The 17,526-nt window shown below is 37.2% G+C and overlaps 1 protein-coding gene across 9 annotated transcripts in view; it reads left to right on the top strand.

The window, feature by feature from the left end:
- Positions 1-17,526, top strand: part of ENPP2 (ectonucleotide pyrophosphatase/phosphodiesterase 2) — a 77,891-nt gene that overhangs the window by 33,156 nt on the left and 27,209 nt on the right. For 6 of the 9 annotated variants that reach the window (XM_072410693.1, XM_072410692.1, XM_072410694.1 and 3 more), the window contains exons 3-16: positions 1,192-1,347; positions 1,949-2,020; positions 5,283-5,405; positions 6,171-6,231; positions 6,580-6,677; positions 6,840-6,919; positions 7,436-7,555; positions 7,978-8,033; positions 8,403-8,462; positions 9,692-9,764; positions 10,502-10,610; positions 13,874-13,996; positions 16,259-16,290; positions 17,325-17,452. In XM_072410693.1, coding sequence (XP_072266794.1) covers positions 1,192-1,347; positions 1,949-2,020; positions 5,283-5,405; positions 6,171-6,231; positions 6,580-6,677; positions 6,840-6,919; positions 7,436-7,555; positions 7,978-8,033; positions 8,403-8,462; positions 9,692-9,764; positions 10,502-10,610; positions 13,874-13,996; positions 16,259-16,290; positions 17,325-17,452 — 1,291 coding nt within the window. The remainder of the gene's footprint in view (positions 1-1,191; positions 1,348-1,948; positions 2,021-5,282; positions 5,406-6,170; positions 6,232-6,579; positions 6,678-6,839; positions 6,920-7,435; positions 7,556-7,977; positions 8,034-8,402; positions 8,463-9,691; positions 9,765-10,501; positions 10,611-13,873; positions 13,997-16,258; positions 16,291-17,324; positions 17,453-17,526) is intronic. The other 3 variants (XM_072410695.1, XM_072410699.1, XM_072410700.1) reach the window with 1 other exon arrangement.

A 17,526-nucleotide genomic window follows, 5' to 3' on the forward strand; every position in this document is an offset into this window, starting at 1 on the left:
CCGTTTCCCACTTGAAACCCAATAGATCCTTTCTCTTTTTTGATTCATGGTTCCCATCATAGATGCTGATGCAGAATACCAAACACCTCAGAAAAAAAACAAGTGATAGACTGAAATATCCAAGCAGTTTCCCCAAGAACAATCAGCTGGGGGCAACTAGCACTACTCATGCACATGGCCCTTTTCGAGTTCAATGGCTGCTGTTGGATTGCCATCATTTATTTATTTATTTTAGTCTTTAGTTAGCTTTTTACATGTGTTTGTTTAGTTTTCAGCCATTAATGGAAGGATCAGTTTTCCTTACTGAATAGAAACTTCCTAGTTAACCTGAGATAACACGGAAACAAAACAATCCAGATAAAGATGTCTTGACTTCCTTCAAAAGTCCAGGAATACTGCACACAGCAAAAACCAGTTTTGTGGAGCAGGTTTCCTGGGCTAGACAAAGCTAGCTGAAGTCATTCCCTCTGGAGATGAGCTGAGATGAAGGGCATAAATCACGATGGATAGCATTCCAAGAGGGGTTAGCAGAGTTTGAATGTTTCTTGAGGGTAGAAAGAAATGCATATCCTAAGGCTGAACTACACAATGTTCTGAAAACCACGAAAAAGTTTCATTCTTATGTGTATATCCGAGATCTGTAATAAGATTTATCACATGATTTAGCATGTGCATTGTTTGATGAGCACAGCTAAAATTAGACAAAACTTAGCATTTTTTTTCTTTTGTATTTTGAGATATTTGTGTGTCGTTTGTGTTCTGATTTTGCTAGTGTAGAACATTTATTGAGGGATGGTAGTTTCTGTTTTGTTTGTCATCATTTACCCAAGACGTACAATTTATAACCAAAAGGAATCGCTTTCAGGCACAGGTTTATATTGCAGGTAAGTAGTACTGCAAGAACTACTTTTTCACAATAACCGTCTTAGTAATCTTGTTCTTTAATGCAACTGGTGTTCTGTTTTAATTGTACAACTTATTGTTTTGAAATGTTCTAGGGCTGTCGAAGCTTTAGCCATATTTTTCTGCCATTCTCTACTCTGAAAGCTAAAACTTACAATAGTCCTGACAAATTAATTTGGATTATCCTTGTTTTTTCTGCTTTTTTTATATTTTCTTTTGTTTGAATTTTTTTTACCAATGCTTAGTACAGTATATAGTGTGTAACAATTGCCTTTTTTCCCCCCCTAGTTCTGGCAGATTCTCCTTGGATCAGCACTTCTGGGTCCTGTAAGGGCAGATGTTTTGAACTTGAAGAGGCCAGTGCCCCTGCATGCCGCTGTGACAACCTTTGTAAGAGTTACAACAGCTGTTGCCAAGACTTTGATCAGCATTGCCTAAAGACAGGTATGTGGCAACATTGTCTCATTAGTGTAATCATGTATAATGTCTGCTATTTTCCAAAGTGTCTTCTAAACAAAAAAAAAAAAGATTCCTGAAATTTAACCTTTTCGACTTTTATTGCCATATAAACATGGATCTGTTGGTTTCTAAAGCATTTTATCTTTGTGTTTGGTTTCTTTTCAAACTAACATGTGCATCTAGAACACATTTATTACTAGATGCACAAAAAGTATACAGGAGTTAATTTGGTTCCTCCTGGGTTGGAGGATCATTATGTGTAGAAAGTCAAAGAATCCACAAACAACCTTGGATTTGTGGACTGGTAGATGCCTCTTTGGCTTTACTTTCTGCATGCCCAGGTGAGGAATCTCCCATCTGCTTTGAAAAGCATTGGGGATCCAACCAAGTAGGTGGTAGAGCTATGCAGTGATCCGGGGTTGCTTTTTGGATCAAGAGAATTACAGAACAACCTTGCTTCCTAAATTAGTTACCTCCTCTATCTAGCCTTTCCTACTTTTTCCATTTCCCTTATCCTGTCCTCTGTTGTTCTCTTTCCCCTTTTTGATGCTTGCTTTTTTTCTCTCCCTGCTTTCCTCTTTCGTAGAATTTGACTGGACATGGTCCCTACCAGATGATTCTCTGGCAAGTCCACATTCTAAGTCGACCCCTGCAACAGGTTTGACACAAGTAATATGTAGAAAATTGTTTTAATGCCTTTTTATTATTTGAAGTCATAACGCAGATACACCTAATAATATTATTGTGTATTCATGGGTGTAAAACAACTTTTTTACTTAACATGACTCTGATTTTTGATTGTTTGGTCAACCACCATGCATTTGATTTATTATAAGCTATCAGTATTCATTTTTTCTGTTCAAAAAAAGGAACTTCTTCAACAATCCCTACAGTCACCAAAGTAAGTCATGGCCAAATGTCCATTACTTGTTTCCGGTGAAGTGGTAGGCTATACATTTTTGGGTTATGGCTTCATGTAAAATTCTTTAGGCTGGAACAGGTAAGAGATAACATTTTAGTCAGGGTTTTATATCTGCCCGTAGTATCAAGGCAAGATTGCAAAATGCAGAGACTCGTATGATTAGCTATATCACTTTCATCATGTGAAAAAGCAATGGGCACAGGAGATCATTCATTCCTGGCGATGAGGCATGCCAAGATCATGCACTAAGCCAGGGGTGGGCAAACTTTTTGATTTAGGGGCTACAATGGGTTCTAAAATTTGACAGAGGGGCTGGAGTAGATTTTGACCCTTAACAGGTAGCAAAACATGAATATAGAATACATGAATATGATATAATTCTTAGGCATAACTCACCGAAATATGTCCAATATTTAATACATTTAATAATAAACTTTAAATAAAAAAAAAAACTGTTAAAACAAACGTGCATAAAAGTACTAAAACCTGTAATATAAATGTACAGTGCCATGTATTGTATTTATTAATATTATTAATAATAATAAACAGGATTTATATAGTGCCAACATATTACGCTGCGCTGTATATTAAATAGGGGTTGCAAATGACAGACGAATACAGACCATGACTTAAGAGGAGAGGACTCTGCCCCGAAGAGCTTACAATCTAGGAGGTGAGGGAATTAACACATAATAGGAGGGGAGATATGAAGTGGTGGAAAGATTTCCCAGGTTCTCCTATGATAGTCTATCTTCTCCAGTCTTGGAGAGCTTTATTATATCAAGCCAAAAGTGTACTAAATTGCCCAAGCTGCCTTTAATATCTAGAAGTGTCACTTTTTAATTTTTTGACAGTATTAGAGGAGCCATATCTGTATGTTTAATAGTATGACCAACCTAATAACATTATACTTAAAATATATGCTTTATTACTTTTTTTTTCAATAAAACATGTGTATATATATATATATATATATATATATATTAATATTTTATTTATTATCTCTTTATTAGAGATCGGCTATATTGCATGACATCATTGCATTTTTATAGTTTTATACGATTATACTAATTTTCATAAAAACAACATTTCATCAAGTTCTTGGGACAGAAGGGAGTTAATTTAAGCCAGGTATAAGTGTGGTTTTTAGATTCTGAATGTGGGAGGTGGTTGTATATAATCTGCTCTAGTTTGCCACTCTCTCTAATTAAAGAAACCACTTAATAAATACACGTTAGTCTCAATGAATGTCACTTTTTATGACGTTTTAACAGGGCATGGTACTAACATGTTCTAAATCAAACAGTATTCATTTTGTTGGAGCATGTGTAAATGGCTAATAGGACATAGGGAGAACTGTTAGGACAGACATTGCTAAACTTACTTGCGGCTTAGCCACTTATGTTTTCTGTAGTTGTGCTTTGTGCAGCACAATCTGGTTTTTATACGCTTTACCTTATTCCCGGTGTTCTTTGCATATTAGCAGGACATGGTTATGAAATGATGTCTACGCCAGAACATCTTATTTGAAAAGTCCTGCATTTCATAGGTCTGTGCTGTACATTTTGTAAATGCTAATACAATGTATTCCAAACTTTTTCTTTACTTTATAAAAAAAAGCTTACCTGTCAGGGTTTTTTGAGTCTGTGTTTTACTGGGAGATTCTTCTTCATGACAATAAGTAAGGAAACATTCCCTCTTGGGCAGTTGTCACCAGAACAAGTGTCTCTTTTTGAAGATTTCCTTTACCTCTGCTTTCCGAGAAAACATTTTGGATTTCCTATCACTTTTTGGACACTATGCTACAGGCAGTGATGACCTGAAGCGGAGGCAAAGGTGACCTGGACTGGAGACAAAGGTGACCTGGATCAGAGGCAATGGTCACTTGGACCAGGGTAATCTCCGTGATGTGGACACAAACATCAAAAATAAAGCGGTTAAAGCTTTTCTACAATCTATGCAATACAAAAACATGTTTTGGCCTGAAATAACTTGGTAAAGAATAGATCAGTGTTTCTCTGCCATAACCTAGGTATCCAAAAATTGCCAAGGGTTCCTCAATTGTGCTTCAAGGGACAGTTACTAATTACATAAATGATCTACTTGGCTATTGATAATAATCTTTCCACTGTGCCAACAATGTAGGAGGTATTCATCCCATAGATCACCAGGCTATTATACAATGAACTGGGGATATCATAAATACTTCCCCCTAACTTGAATGTTACTGCAAAGGTCCCCCATGGTAAAAAGCTTGAGAAAGCCTTATATAAATTGTTGAGGGATTTTTTATTTTTTTATTTTATTTTTTTTTTAGAAAAGTTTCCCTATGCTAGCAGTCCTGGGCAGCCAACTGTGATAGATTTGCAATGTCTGGCACCGGATTTACTGTAGATAAGACACATTTTCATATAAGCCAGCCATTATGTATTATCACAATGCTTCATTACACCTGCTGGGGAAAGAATGAGGCTGCTACCTTACTAAGTTTGCCTTGCTCATGTTTACAATTGCTGTACTATGTGGCAGAAATTAATCTCTTTCACAATATTTGAAATAAATGGACCTATACAGATTTGTATAAAAGGGCCTCATCTAGCTCAAGTAAATGTCTGGGGGAGAACGTCCGAGGTTAGGGGTTCTTGTGTCAGGGGTGGGTGATGGTCACATCCACAGACATGTACTTCAAAAAAAAAAAAAAATTAAGGCATGTGCTAGATCAGGGATGTAAATACCAGCAGATTTGTGTTTTTTATTTCTCCCCCAGACCAGATAGCCTGTGTTCAAAGGGAAAATATGGGAAGTGGAGGTTCATTGACGGGAGCCATGATGGTTGAAGGGGTACACATTAAGAGCAATTGCTGTGCAAAATGGCAAAAAGAACCTGTCTAACATGAACGTTGAGTATATTTTTCATTTTGAGAAAAATGCAAAATCTCTCTAGCTTTTGTTTTATTAATCCCTGGTAAACCTAAAATCATTTCTGTGTTTATTTTAGCTCGAGGCTGGAGCTGCAAGGATAGGTGTGGGGAGGCCAGGATTGAGGACAGTGCGTGCTACTGCTCTGAAGATTGTCTGGTCAAAGGAGATTGCTGTACGGACTATCAAATTCAATGCAAAGGTTAGTAGCTGTAATCTGTCACCATGTTTTATTTTATTGTCTGGAGAAATTTAAGATAAAATGTCACTGGGGTTTCAGGGCCAAGTTTATTTAATTTTTCACTGGTGTGTGTGTGTGTGTGTATATAATTATATAAAAAATGATATACAGTGTTTACGGTGCATGGTTTTCATTTTTATACATACATTTTTTTCCCTGTACCTTCATTAGCAAAGGTGCCTTCATTAAACTGTATTGCAAGGTACCCATTTTTCTATAAATCTACAGTTTTTATTTTTTTAGAGCACACTTGTTTAAATGCCATCTATTGCCTTGGGAGGTAACGGCAATGCTCTCTTGGCTCCTTGACTTACCCCTACCCTTGCCCACTTTTTAATATTTATTAAACTCCTATACAATGCATTTTTTCTATTTTAAGTATGGTACATAAAATGGCCAAAATTAGTCCTATTGTTTACATCCTAAACCCATGTTTGGTACAGGGAATATGCTGTCTTTGTGATAGCAAGGCATTGGGGATATAAATGTATCAAATTATATCACTTTAATCAATTGCAGATTGGAAGGTAATATATTGGGGTAGGACTCGTTGGACCAAAATGTGACCAGAATGGAAAGGTAGTGCTGCAAAATAATGCTTAGAAATTGTGTTCCAATGGCATTCCACTTTGTAGCTAGGTTTAAATTCCTCCATCCTACTGGGTGAAAAAAAATCACAATCTATATTCTAATAATACATTAAACTTGAACCTTTTACTTTTTCAGCTGGAACTCGTTGGGTAGAAGAAGACTGTGATGAGATTAAGCAACCAGAATGTCCAGCAGGGTAAAGAAAAGTTTTTATTTGTACCTTACCCTGAAATCAATGACAGTAATGCACCCGTATTTTGTTTGAAACCCCCACTATACTTCTATATTTAAAAAAAAATATGATGATGGAGCAAATGTCCGTTGCCTATAATAAAGTATATTGTAGATTTGACTGGACATAGTCCAGGAACTGGGTGGTTTGCAATGCCCATGTACTGCATGCGTTTAGTAACTTTTAATTGCACCTTTTGGAAAGTTATCTTCTGTTTGCAATCAATTAGGAAAATGAAGTTACTTAAACAAACCCGTGTTAAATTTTCTATTACATTTTTATTATCAACCCTTTTGTAAATGATTTTCCTAGGTTTGATCGTCCTCCATTGATCATTTTCTCTGTTGATGGTTTCCGTGCTTCATATATGAAAGAAGGAGCGAAGGTTATGCCCAACATCTACAAACTAAGTGAGTCAGAGAGAAACATCCTTCTCCTCTTTCCTTTCCACTGGCTACGTTTACACCTCACAAATCCTTACTTTTCCAAGTTTTATTTAATTTTGTTTAATGTTATTTTATCACTATTTGTATTGTAGTATTTTATTTGGTATATTTGTTTTTTTTGTATAGGAACCTGTGGAACGCATTCTCCATATATGAGACCTGTTTATCCAACAAAAACCTACCCCAATTTATATACACTGGCAACGGTAATTATAAATAATATCAAAGCAAATTATGAACTAAGAAAAACTATTTGGACATTCTGCAGTTAATTGAAATATATAATGCATAGGAAGGAAATTTTATGGGAATGTCTTAGGACCTGTACTAAGGAATCTTCACCCAAAAAAGGTAACCTGAGGACTAGTCACCAGAACTGTCCGTGGGCTCTCTGATGATCAACTTTACCTCTTGCTTACTCTATGTGGAGGTCGTCTTCTTGGTAGAGGCCCAGGTTTTTATTTATTATGTCAGATATACCCCTGGTGATTGTCGATCTGATAACTGACGGTAAGATTCCAAATGAAGGGAGATCTTTACCATGCAGCCTCTCACCAGCAAGCAGAATTATGAGCAACACAGTAATGACATTATCAAATCTTACCCCGAAGGGCAACACTGCCTTACAATATTTCCTATACTTATATAAAGCTCAAGACACAGGTAGTGCATTTTTATCTGTAAAGTATTGCGTTGCAATATTCTTGTGCCTTCTGTTTAAGGGTCTTTATCCAGAATCCCATGGAATTGTTGGAAACTCCATGTATGATCCTGTCTTTGATGCCAACTTCAGTCTTCGATCACGAGAAAAGTTTAATCACAGATGGTGGGGTGGACAACCAGTAAGTAACAAAATGCACATATCCCCACTTATTTGGTTGTAATGTTTGTGTAATTCTATTGGAATGTTTCTTCTTTTTTTTTCAATTGTCATCTTTTTGGTGTTTTGGATGTTTATAATTATTAATAAATGGTAATATTATTGGGTAGAGAGTACTTATCCTGTTCAATTTTTTTATTCATATGAACATAAACAGTTCTCTCTAAATTTGATCAATTGGCACAATTGGTCCAAAAAAAACATTTTTTTATAAAGTGGCATAATATCAACTGTTTTTACAAAAGGATTTATTAGGTACTTGACGACAGTTTTTTTGTTTTGTGGTGCATTTTGACTTTGCAAAAACAAACGATTGAAAGAAATAAATTTACTGTTACAGAATCTGCATATGAATTGATGCTCTTATGTTTACTTACTTTTCAGCTTTGGATTACTGCTGAAAAACAGGGGCTAAAGGCAGCTACATTCTTCTGGCCTGTGTAAGTATTTAAGAGGCAATATTAATAATTACTGCTGGGTAATTGGTTTCAATTTCATTTCAATATTCCAATTAGTCCAGTAGATATTCATATATATATATATATATATATATATATACAATATATATGTATAGGTGTAGCCATTACAAATGTATGTGTTAAGAGTTTTTTGGACTTTTCAAAACTATATAAAGATGCCCCCTTCCACTCCACACATACACGTATTCTCATCTACAAGTCTTTCCACAAGATTTTGGTATTTGTTCCAATTCAGCATAAAGAACATTTTAGAGGTCACGTTGAATGAGAAGACCTGGCTCACATTGTTGTCTGCATATGTTACATTACATTTGCTTACATATCTTACAGGTCTATTCCATATCAGAGGAGAGTATTAACAGTTCTTCAGTGGCTGCATTTACCTGACCGGTATGTAAAGATATATTTGAAATATGTAAAAAAAAAATAATTTTTAAATAAGATGAAAAATGTTTTATAGATTAGAACAGTGTTTCTCAACCAGGGTTCCTGGGGAGGGTTCCAGGGGAGCTGCGTATCACTCAAAGGGGAAGAAACTTTTTCTCAGAGTGACGTCCTAATGCCAGAACCCACCTACTCTTCCATTGCAGGTCTGAGGCTCAACAGGTCTGAGGTTCCAGAGACACAACCCACCCATTGCCCTGAGCCTGTGATGCCGGTGCCAGAGGTGGTCCTTCTCCCGATCCCCCTGGGAGGTGCATAGGCTATAGCCATGGCCCACCTGCCTGGGGATTGGGAACCCCTGCTCTAGAGGTTGCTAAGGGTTCCCTGACTTCTCTGGTCAGTTTAAGTGACAATGTGAATATTCTTGGCCATTTGTAAGAGTGGCATTCTTCCTACTGACCAACACAATGATATACTGTAAATAGCTGTGGATATAGTAATTATAGCAAGGGTTCCCTGAAGACCTGAGGGTTATTTCAAGGCTTCCCATTATATAAAAAAAAGGTCAAGAAAGGCTGGTCCAGTGGGTGCACTGAAAAATGATGTAATGTATCTGAAACCTAGATTACTGAATTTATAATATTGTTTCAGTTGGAAAGCACAGGGATAATCCTAATAGCAGATCTCAAAAATAATTCCTGTGTGTATGATGTGTAAGCTTTACTTCTTAAGACCAAGCATTTCCCATTTATTGGAATATTCAATAGATCAAAGACTATTTCTAAATTTAAAGCATTCAACTGCACCTTTTGTATAAAATGCCCTTTTATTGACCTACTTGGACAGGCACATTCCTATAGGAGAGTCATGCTTGGTAAGCCTTCAGAGACTGAGCAGAATACAGATCTCTTGGGGAAATGACAGGTGGTACACACACAGGTATCACACCTGGTGACATATTTTCATAGGAGAGGCTGTGCAATGCTGGGCACGCCAATGATTACTGGAATAGGGAGGAAGGTAAATGGTTAACCAGGTTTGCTGCTTTCCAAAGAGAGGAGAAGATTTAATAATGGCCAACTTCTACTGAAAGTATGGTTGTCCTTTAAGTAAACATACCCCATTGGTCCAATTAGCCATAGCCATACATTAAGTGTTTATTTGAAATGTAATGTGTTCTTACAAACTCCATAAATTTTGCACACTGAAATGCTCCTATCTATCCTTTCTTTCAGGCCTTATGTGTATGCACTTTATTCTGAGCAGCCTGATCAGACGGGACACAAATATGGACCGTTTAGTAGTGAGGTTGGTGCACATGCATGTTGTATGATCTTTCTTTTCAAATGAAGCCAGATAAGTGGAAATAAAGCCAGACAGTCCAATTTTTTAGGATTACATCAATGGCAGTCTCCATATTTTATGCCCCCTCTTTGTGGAGTTTTCATTTTAGGTTATTTGTTTTTTTTTGTTTATTCTAAATAAATCTGTTGGGCTTTCCATAGTTTTTAGTTTATGTATAAGTTAAAGCTTTCATTTACTTACTGACTATTGAACTTTGCTAGATGCTACCAATCAATCAGTTTCAAACAATCAAAGTATAACCACGTATTAAAGTTTATCTGTTTAAAAATCAGTTTCCTCCTAAATAAGTATTTGAATATATGAATTTTGTCTTGCGAACAGCTCATGTATACAAGTGCTGTTTTCCTGCATTTTACGTGTCTTTAAAAAGTACATCAAATATCTGTAGATTTCCATTTGTTTTAAAACTTATGTAAACCACCCAATGGCATTTTACTTAACAGTATTTCACCCCTCAGTGGTTGTACTGGCTGTATTGTTTGTAAACCTTCTTTGCAATACATTAGTCTGATTTATTAAAGCTCTCTAAGACTGGTGAAGATCAACAATCCTGGTTTGCTGGATCACTCAGGTTCTCCCCTGATACTATCTTCTCCAGTCCTGAAGAGCTTTATTAAATCTATTGTTATTGTTAACTACAAGTTCTCTTTAAGTCTTGCTCATGTCTTCTTTTTTTGCAGCTGTCCAGTCAACTCAAGGAAATCGATGCCATTGTTGGCATGTTAATGGACGGCTTGAAGCAAATGAAGATGCATCGATGCGTCAATATTATATTTGTGGGAGATCATGGTAAATCTTTAAATAGGAACTAAACTCAAAACAGCAAAAAAAAAAAAAACACTTGCATTCAATCCTGGAGGGAAGCCTGATCCCTCCGATGGTGTCCTGCATCTGGTCCCGCATTGTCCTGGCATTCACCCCGGAGCCGGCACTCCGAGCGCCGCCATCCACTCTTTTTCTTCCTGTTCTTCATCCTACGTCTCCCAACCCAGGTGTCAGATCGGGTGAGGTAGGATGAAAAAAAAAAAATTGCCGATCCACTACGCATGCCTAAGGTCAGCAAATTTTTCTCTTTGCGGAAAAAGGCTCCTGGGCATGCGCAGAAGGAGTACCCAAGAGCCTCCCGGGAGGGTTTGCGCTCCCACTCATTCTCGACTGCCTAGGCATGCGATAATTAGGGGGAGGTGCTGCACCTTTTTTTGTATTTTAAAAGGGTGTTGTAACAAAAAACAAAAAACAGAATTTTTACTGTACCTGTACATAAAAGTTTTTTTTAACCTTTTATGTAAAGTAAAAATTCTGAGTTTAGGTACGCTTTAAGCATTACAGCAATTTAAGGTTGTCTGGTTGGTCTGTCCCTTCTTTATCTCTACACATCAATTAAAGCTCCGGGTAGACATCTATAGTAAAAATGCATATATAGTAGAGATCCTACCTGACAAAATGTATTGATTTCTGTTCCTAATATTATTAAACAGGATTTATATAGCGCCAACATATTATGTAGCGCTGTACATTAAATAGGGGATGCAAATGACAGACAAATACAGGCAGTAATACAGGAGGAGAGGACCCAGTGCTGGTACCCAACACAATTAGCTTGTTGGTCTGGAGCCATGCAAGAAAGCTGTGAGCTCTGTTGTACAAGGACTAAGCTAATAGAGCTGCATTTATTTCTGCCTTTTATATCTGTCCAAGGTTCAGCTTTAAACATTTTTTTTTTATCTTGTTATATGGTTGATTCAACCTCTTTTTGGGTACAATATGTCCTGTAAAATAGATTTTATGGGATTATTTCATCATATGGTTTGTTGTCCACACATGTCTTTACTTGCCAATCTCAGCCTTCATATTGTTACATTTTCTTGGCTCAGGTAACCTTAATTCAGTAATTGTATGTTCCAAGGTTAAGGATGCTGGCTTCCAGCAGCGCCCAGGTTTATCCAGCTGGGGCGATAAATAGCTTTGAAATTCCACGTCTGTCAGAGCTTTGCTTTGATTACATTTTGATGTTTAATTAAAAGGCTTTTTTTTTTAATCCAAGATTTCAAGCTGGACTAATTCAGGCCGTTTATTGAACTATGAACTTTTTCATAGGTTTTTGGAAGCCATTGGTTCCATCTTCAGCTAGAACAAACTGTACAGCCCAAACACAATTGTTTTGTTTAATTTCGGATGAGCTGATCATGCAATCTGAAGATGATTTTTGGCAGCTTTTACATTTGATATTAGAAGAAGGCAATCTTGAAGCTGGGCTAAGCATTGTGCAAATCATGTATTACAACATCCTCAAACATATGGCACACCTTGTTAATAATCAAGGCAATTCATACACTTTAAATACCTCACATTACTTGTTATTTAAATATGTGCACTAGTTATCTATAAAAAAGTTAAATCTGTTTATTGGCAAAAAGTTATTCAATAATCCACATTTTACTATCCTATTTCATACACCAGTTTGTTTCTCTCTTCCGTCTTCGATGGTCAATGATCAGCATGTAGTTTATTCTAATAGGCCAGGTTCTTTCAGTAGACTTTATCAGCCTTCATCAAGACTTGAAAAGAGAGGGTTATTTTATTGCTAAGCGCAATGTAGGATAGGTGTATATAGGGGTACAGGTGTATAAGGGGTTTTGATGACATTTTTTTTTCTTTCCTTGAAATTTCCTTAAAAACCAACCTAAAAAGCTTTAAGTAACACAAAAAAAAAAAAAAAAAAAAAAAAAAAGGCGTGCAGAGTGTTAGTTTTCCAAGTAACCAAATCCTAAGTAGAAAAACCTGTCTCCTCTCAGCATGCTTCGATAAAAAAGTGAATGTGCAAAATGACACCACAAAAAACATGCACTGGGGTGCTACTGTGATCCCTCCTCCAATGAGGAAGGGCCACCCAGATTTTGCCAGACCCCCCCTCTCCCCCCGGGCCATAATGCTCCTGACGGGCTGGCTACTAAGACCACCCAGCCGAAGCTGTGTGGGCCTAAAACCTGTACGACCCAAATCGGACAGGTTTCATTCTCTGCGGGTTGGCCTAAGCCTTCCCACCAGATACTAGGCTGCGAACTCTCCCAAAGAGAGAGTCCCAGTAAGGATCCTTGCTCTCAGTACAGAAGCAGTAGTCACTCTGTGGATGTTTGATATGCTTACCAATGGACTTAATTTAATAAAACTCTGCAAGACTGAAGAAGATAGTTTTACATGGAGAGAAACTGGGTGATCCAGCAAAACTGCAATGGATCTGGTCCAGGATTAAAAACCTTGAAAAACGATTTTTTAAGAAATCCATACCAGGTTTGCTAGATTACCCATGTTCTCACCACGATATTCTATCATTTCCAGCTTTAATTATTCAGGGCCACGGAGTCAGGTTCCTGCTTCCTCATAACTGTGGTGGACCCTATCTGTGACCATTGTATTGGCACACCCACATTGTTTTCTGAACAACTGTGTGGTTTTGACTGTTACTATTTGTGTCCTCCTTAGTTATGTTCCACTAAGTAGTTGAATTCTGGTCAAACATGTACCTAACTACTTTTCTTTTACAATGTAGTGTTTTAAATTGTAAGCTCTTTCGGACAGGGTCCTCCCCTCCTCCTGTGTCATTGTTTATATCTGTCATTTGCAACTCCTATTTAATGTATAGCGCTGTGTAATATGTTGGCGCTTTATCAATACGTGGGGTGCACGGTGGCTCAGCACTCTGGCCTTTGTAGCTCTAGGTTCCAGGTTCAAATCCCGGCCAGGACACTATCTGCATGAAGTTTGCAGGTTCTCCTCGTGTTTGCTGGGTTTCCTCCGGGTACTCCGGTTTCCTCTTACATCCCAAAAACATGCAGTTAGGTTAATTGGCTCCCCCAAAAATTGACCTTGCACTACATTAATGATATATGACTATGGTAGGGGCCTTAGATTGTGAGCCCCTTTGAGAGACCGTGTAATGACTGTGGATTTTGTACAGCACTGCGTAATATGATGGGGCTATATAAATACTATGTTATAATAATATTACAGTTTAGTAATAATACTTTTATACTTCCTAATCCTATCTTCAGGTATGGAAGAAGCAACATGTGAGAGAACCGAATTTTTGACCTCCTATTTGAACAATGTGGACGATTTTATCTTCTTACCAGGATCTTTAGGACGTTTGCGAACTAAAAACAGCGTGCCTAAACGTAAGTTCAGTGAACTCCCCACAATCAATAATGTTACTTAGGTTGTGATAACAGACAGAAACAACCAGATTATCCTGTGAAATATTTCACTGCTTGCCTAGGTGTCTATTCAGTTTTGGTGGATATGTTTCCAGTTGGCAGTTACATCGTGTTACATTGTGTTACATCAGAGTTACATGGTGGTATTTCAATGTTGGGTAAACGCTTAAGGGCGGAAACTTCCATTGTTTTCCCTTTATCTTAACGCCTGGCACCAGGATCCCCAGAGATGTTGACTGCATCCAACTGTTATTTATTTTACAGTAGGGGAAGAAAAGAATTCTGATAAGTTTTTGGATGTCCAATTAGGAGATCTTGCATTTGGGTTTCATGGGAGGTAAAAAAAGCATATCTCCAGTAAATTTATGGATTTTGTGGAATTAGGATCAGGGAATTTATGACCACAAAGCATTAAACCTGTCCCTCAAATTTATAATCAGCATTGTCTGTGGTGGGACTATTATGCTGCCTGTCACAGAGGCCGTATATGACCTATACATAATCATTTTGAGTATTATAAAGTCCACTCATCACATTGTATACATCACCTTTCAATTGGTGGATTGTTGTGAGAATATGAGATAAAGCATCATATGTTATTTGTTGATACATTCACGTTGTGGTAATTCATGGTTGTAGTTTAAGCTATTTGAATGATTTTCAAACGTAAAGATTAGGCCAGTGTTACCCAATTTTTTACCATTGGGGAACCCCCGAAATAACTTTCAGGTCTTGGGGAACCCCTACTTTATAATTATATACTTTATATATAATTATAGTATATTATTATACTATATCCACAGCTTACAATATAATAATGCGGTGGACCGAGGGGAAAAAAAGCCACTTAAATTGCTGACCAATGGGAAACTTACAGATAGCCAAAATGATCATTGGTGTTAATAAAATTGAGGGGCACAAATTGCCTCTAGCAACCTCCTAGCAACATCTAGAGGTACCCTGGTTGAAAAGTCCTGGATTAGCCTCCTCATGCTAAAAAACTGGAAATTTAAAATCCTAATACTTTGTGACGAACCGCTAAAATTAATGTTAACTTACAATTAGGTAAACACATTTAGCTCCTTAGTACTATAATGGGAGTTCCAAACGTGGGATATGTGCTCTCCCAACTTATCTTGCCAGACCTCTAAGCCTCTGTCCAGAGCTAACAAATCCATCCATTACCTCCAGTAACTAAAACCGATAACTCTCAGCCTATTGCCAAAACGATAACTCTCAGCCTATTGCCATATTCTCTCCATCTTCCGGGAGAAGTGATGATGACTTAAGGGACGGTTTGAATTTACTAGATAAGCTCTAGGGGCTGAGGTTCCATTGCATACGCATCTGCTGCCATGTTCCGATGACACTGTATATTCACAATGCTTCAGGGGAAAATGTAGGATTTTCTCTTATAATTCATGACAGTACACACCTTCCATTAGAACTAACATGAAATGATTGTGATCCTGGAGAGGCAGAATATATAAGCAGGCACTTCCTCTTCCAGGTCAATGTTGCCCCAATCCACTAGGAAACAAAAAGAAGAAAAAAATATCTGGGACACACAATACTCATTCTTATGGCAGTAGAGGTGGTCAATATCAGAGAGACAAACGTGTGTACTGTCATGTCTGTGCTAGAAACATTGAGAATAGGGGTAAGTAAAACTTTCCATTTTCAATGCATTGTAATATCATCCAACAAATGCATTGAAAATAGAATCTTACTGGAAATGGTACCATAAACTTGTGCTAAAAATCACAAGAGTGGCCATTTATCTGAACTGGTTGTATTCTGTTATGGTAAATATATATATATTTCTCGGGCCCCCTCCCATCTCTGGGCTGAACCTGATATGGTCTTAGAAACAGTGCAGACTGCAAGGCTTGGTTGTAACTTGAATCACAATTATTATGTAGCACTCCAAGGGGGGAGGGGGGGAGAAGAGCCTACATATGTAATGAGCAAACATAGCAACCTCCTCATTTGTTTGCACCCCAGTCCTTATACCTTATAAAATATCTGTGGGCTTTAGGGTTATAATAATAAATACAGAGCTGCCCTAATGTGCCTTTTATAACAGCTGGATCCCCGCTTTAAGAAATAGATGGAAGAAGTATAGAATGATGATGGATTATGAAGTGTGCAGTGAGATAATTCAAGTCATGGTTCTGCTTTTGGTGTTTTTTGTATTAAGCGTTTTTTCCCTTTTTCTTCTAGATGATCCCAAAGTAGTTGTTGCAAATCTTACGGTAAGCATTACATTTAGTAAACCATGAAAAAATGTTTCACTAAATCTAAAACGTAGGAAAAACTCCTAAAGAGGGGCATAAAAAACATTTTTACCCCAACAGTGGCAGTATGTAAACATTTAATACAGGATATGTCGTAGAATATAGTTACCAGATATTATTGTCCATAATGTATATATAGCAAGTGTCTGAATCCTTCCAAGATTTTATTGCACCCTTGCTGGAGAGATTTACTCTTATTTATTCCAGTGGCCCTGAGACAAAAATGGATGCGGAATCCAGAATGTTAGTTATTACCAGACAAGAGGTGAGGATAAAAATTTCAATGAGGACACCTATTCCAGTGACATATGTCCAAAGGGGAAATCTGACTTACTTTGTAGACACTTCTATCCTTTCTTGTTGTGTCTCTGGTACAGGAAGCAAAATTGAAAATTCCAGAATGGGACACAAGATGCCCTTTATTTGTATATCTTGAATGTAAAATTTTTGCTTTTAGCTAAAATAGACAGCGTTGAAACTCTATTTTTGGTGTGTTTTCTGTTCTCCGTTTGCTTCTGTACTTAAGACACAACAGGTGATAAAAGGAAGTCTTTCCAAATTGAGAGAAATCGCTTCCTTGAGCAGTTGCCACCAGTGGCCAAAATGGAAGATTTCTGTTCTGTTCCCACACAATGTTGGATTTCCTATTACTTTTTCAATTCATGATGATGGCCATCAGAACCCCCCACAGCAGTTACAAAGCTGCCAATCAAAATGATGACACTTGTTTACCAACAACTAAGATGGAAATTCCCATTCACTTTGAGAAAGATTTTCTCCCATTTCACCCCTGCAACAGGAAGAAAATGTATACTGTATGATGCATGGCTTTTGTGATGTATTAAAATGTATTACCCTAATCCATACAAATGTAAAAACAAGTTTGTGTTGTAAATGCAGTTTAGGTCCATTATGAAAGGGATAGAACTTTGCATTTCCTGCGTAGAAATGTGTAATTATTATTAACAGTGATTGTTTCTATTATTTTGCAGTGCAAAAAACCAGACCAACACTTTAAAGCCTACCTGAAACAACACCTTCCAAAGAGACTTCACTATGCCAATAACAGAAGGATAGAAGATGTTCATCTGTTGGTTGACAGGAGATGGCATGTAGCAAGGTGAGTAGCCAAAGGAAAACCACTCGATAATTGTTATTAATCCTATTATTTGTTAATCTTGTGGTTTGATAAAT

This window comes from Pyxicephalus adspersus, chromosome 5 (genome assembly GCF_032062135.1).
Source record: "Pyxicephalus adspersus chromosome 5, UCB_Pads_2.0, whole genome shotgun sequence".
NCBI lineage: Eukaryota > Metazoa > Chordata > Amphibia > Anura > Pyxicephalidae > Pyxicephalus > Pyxicephalus adspersus.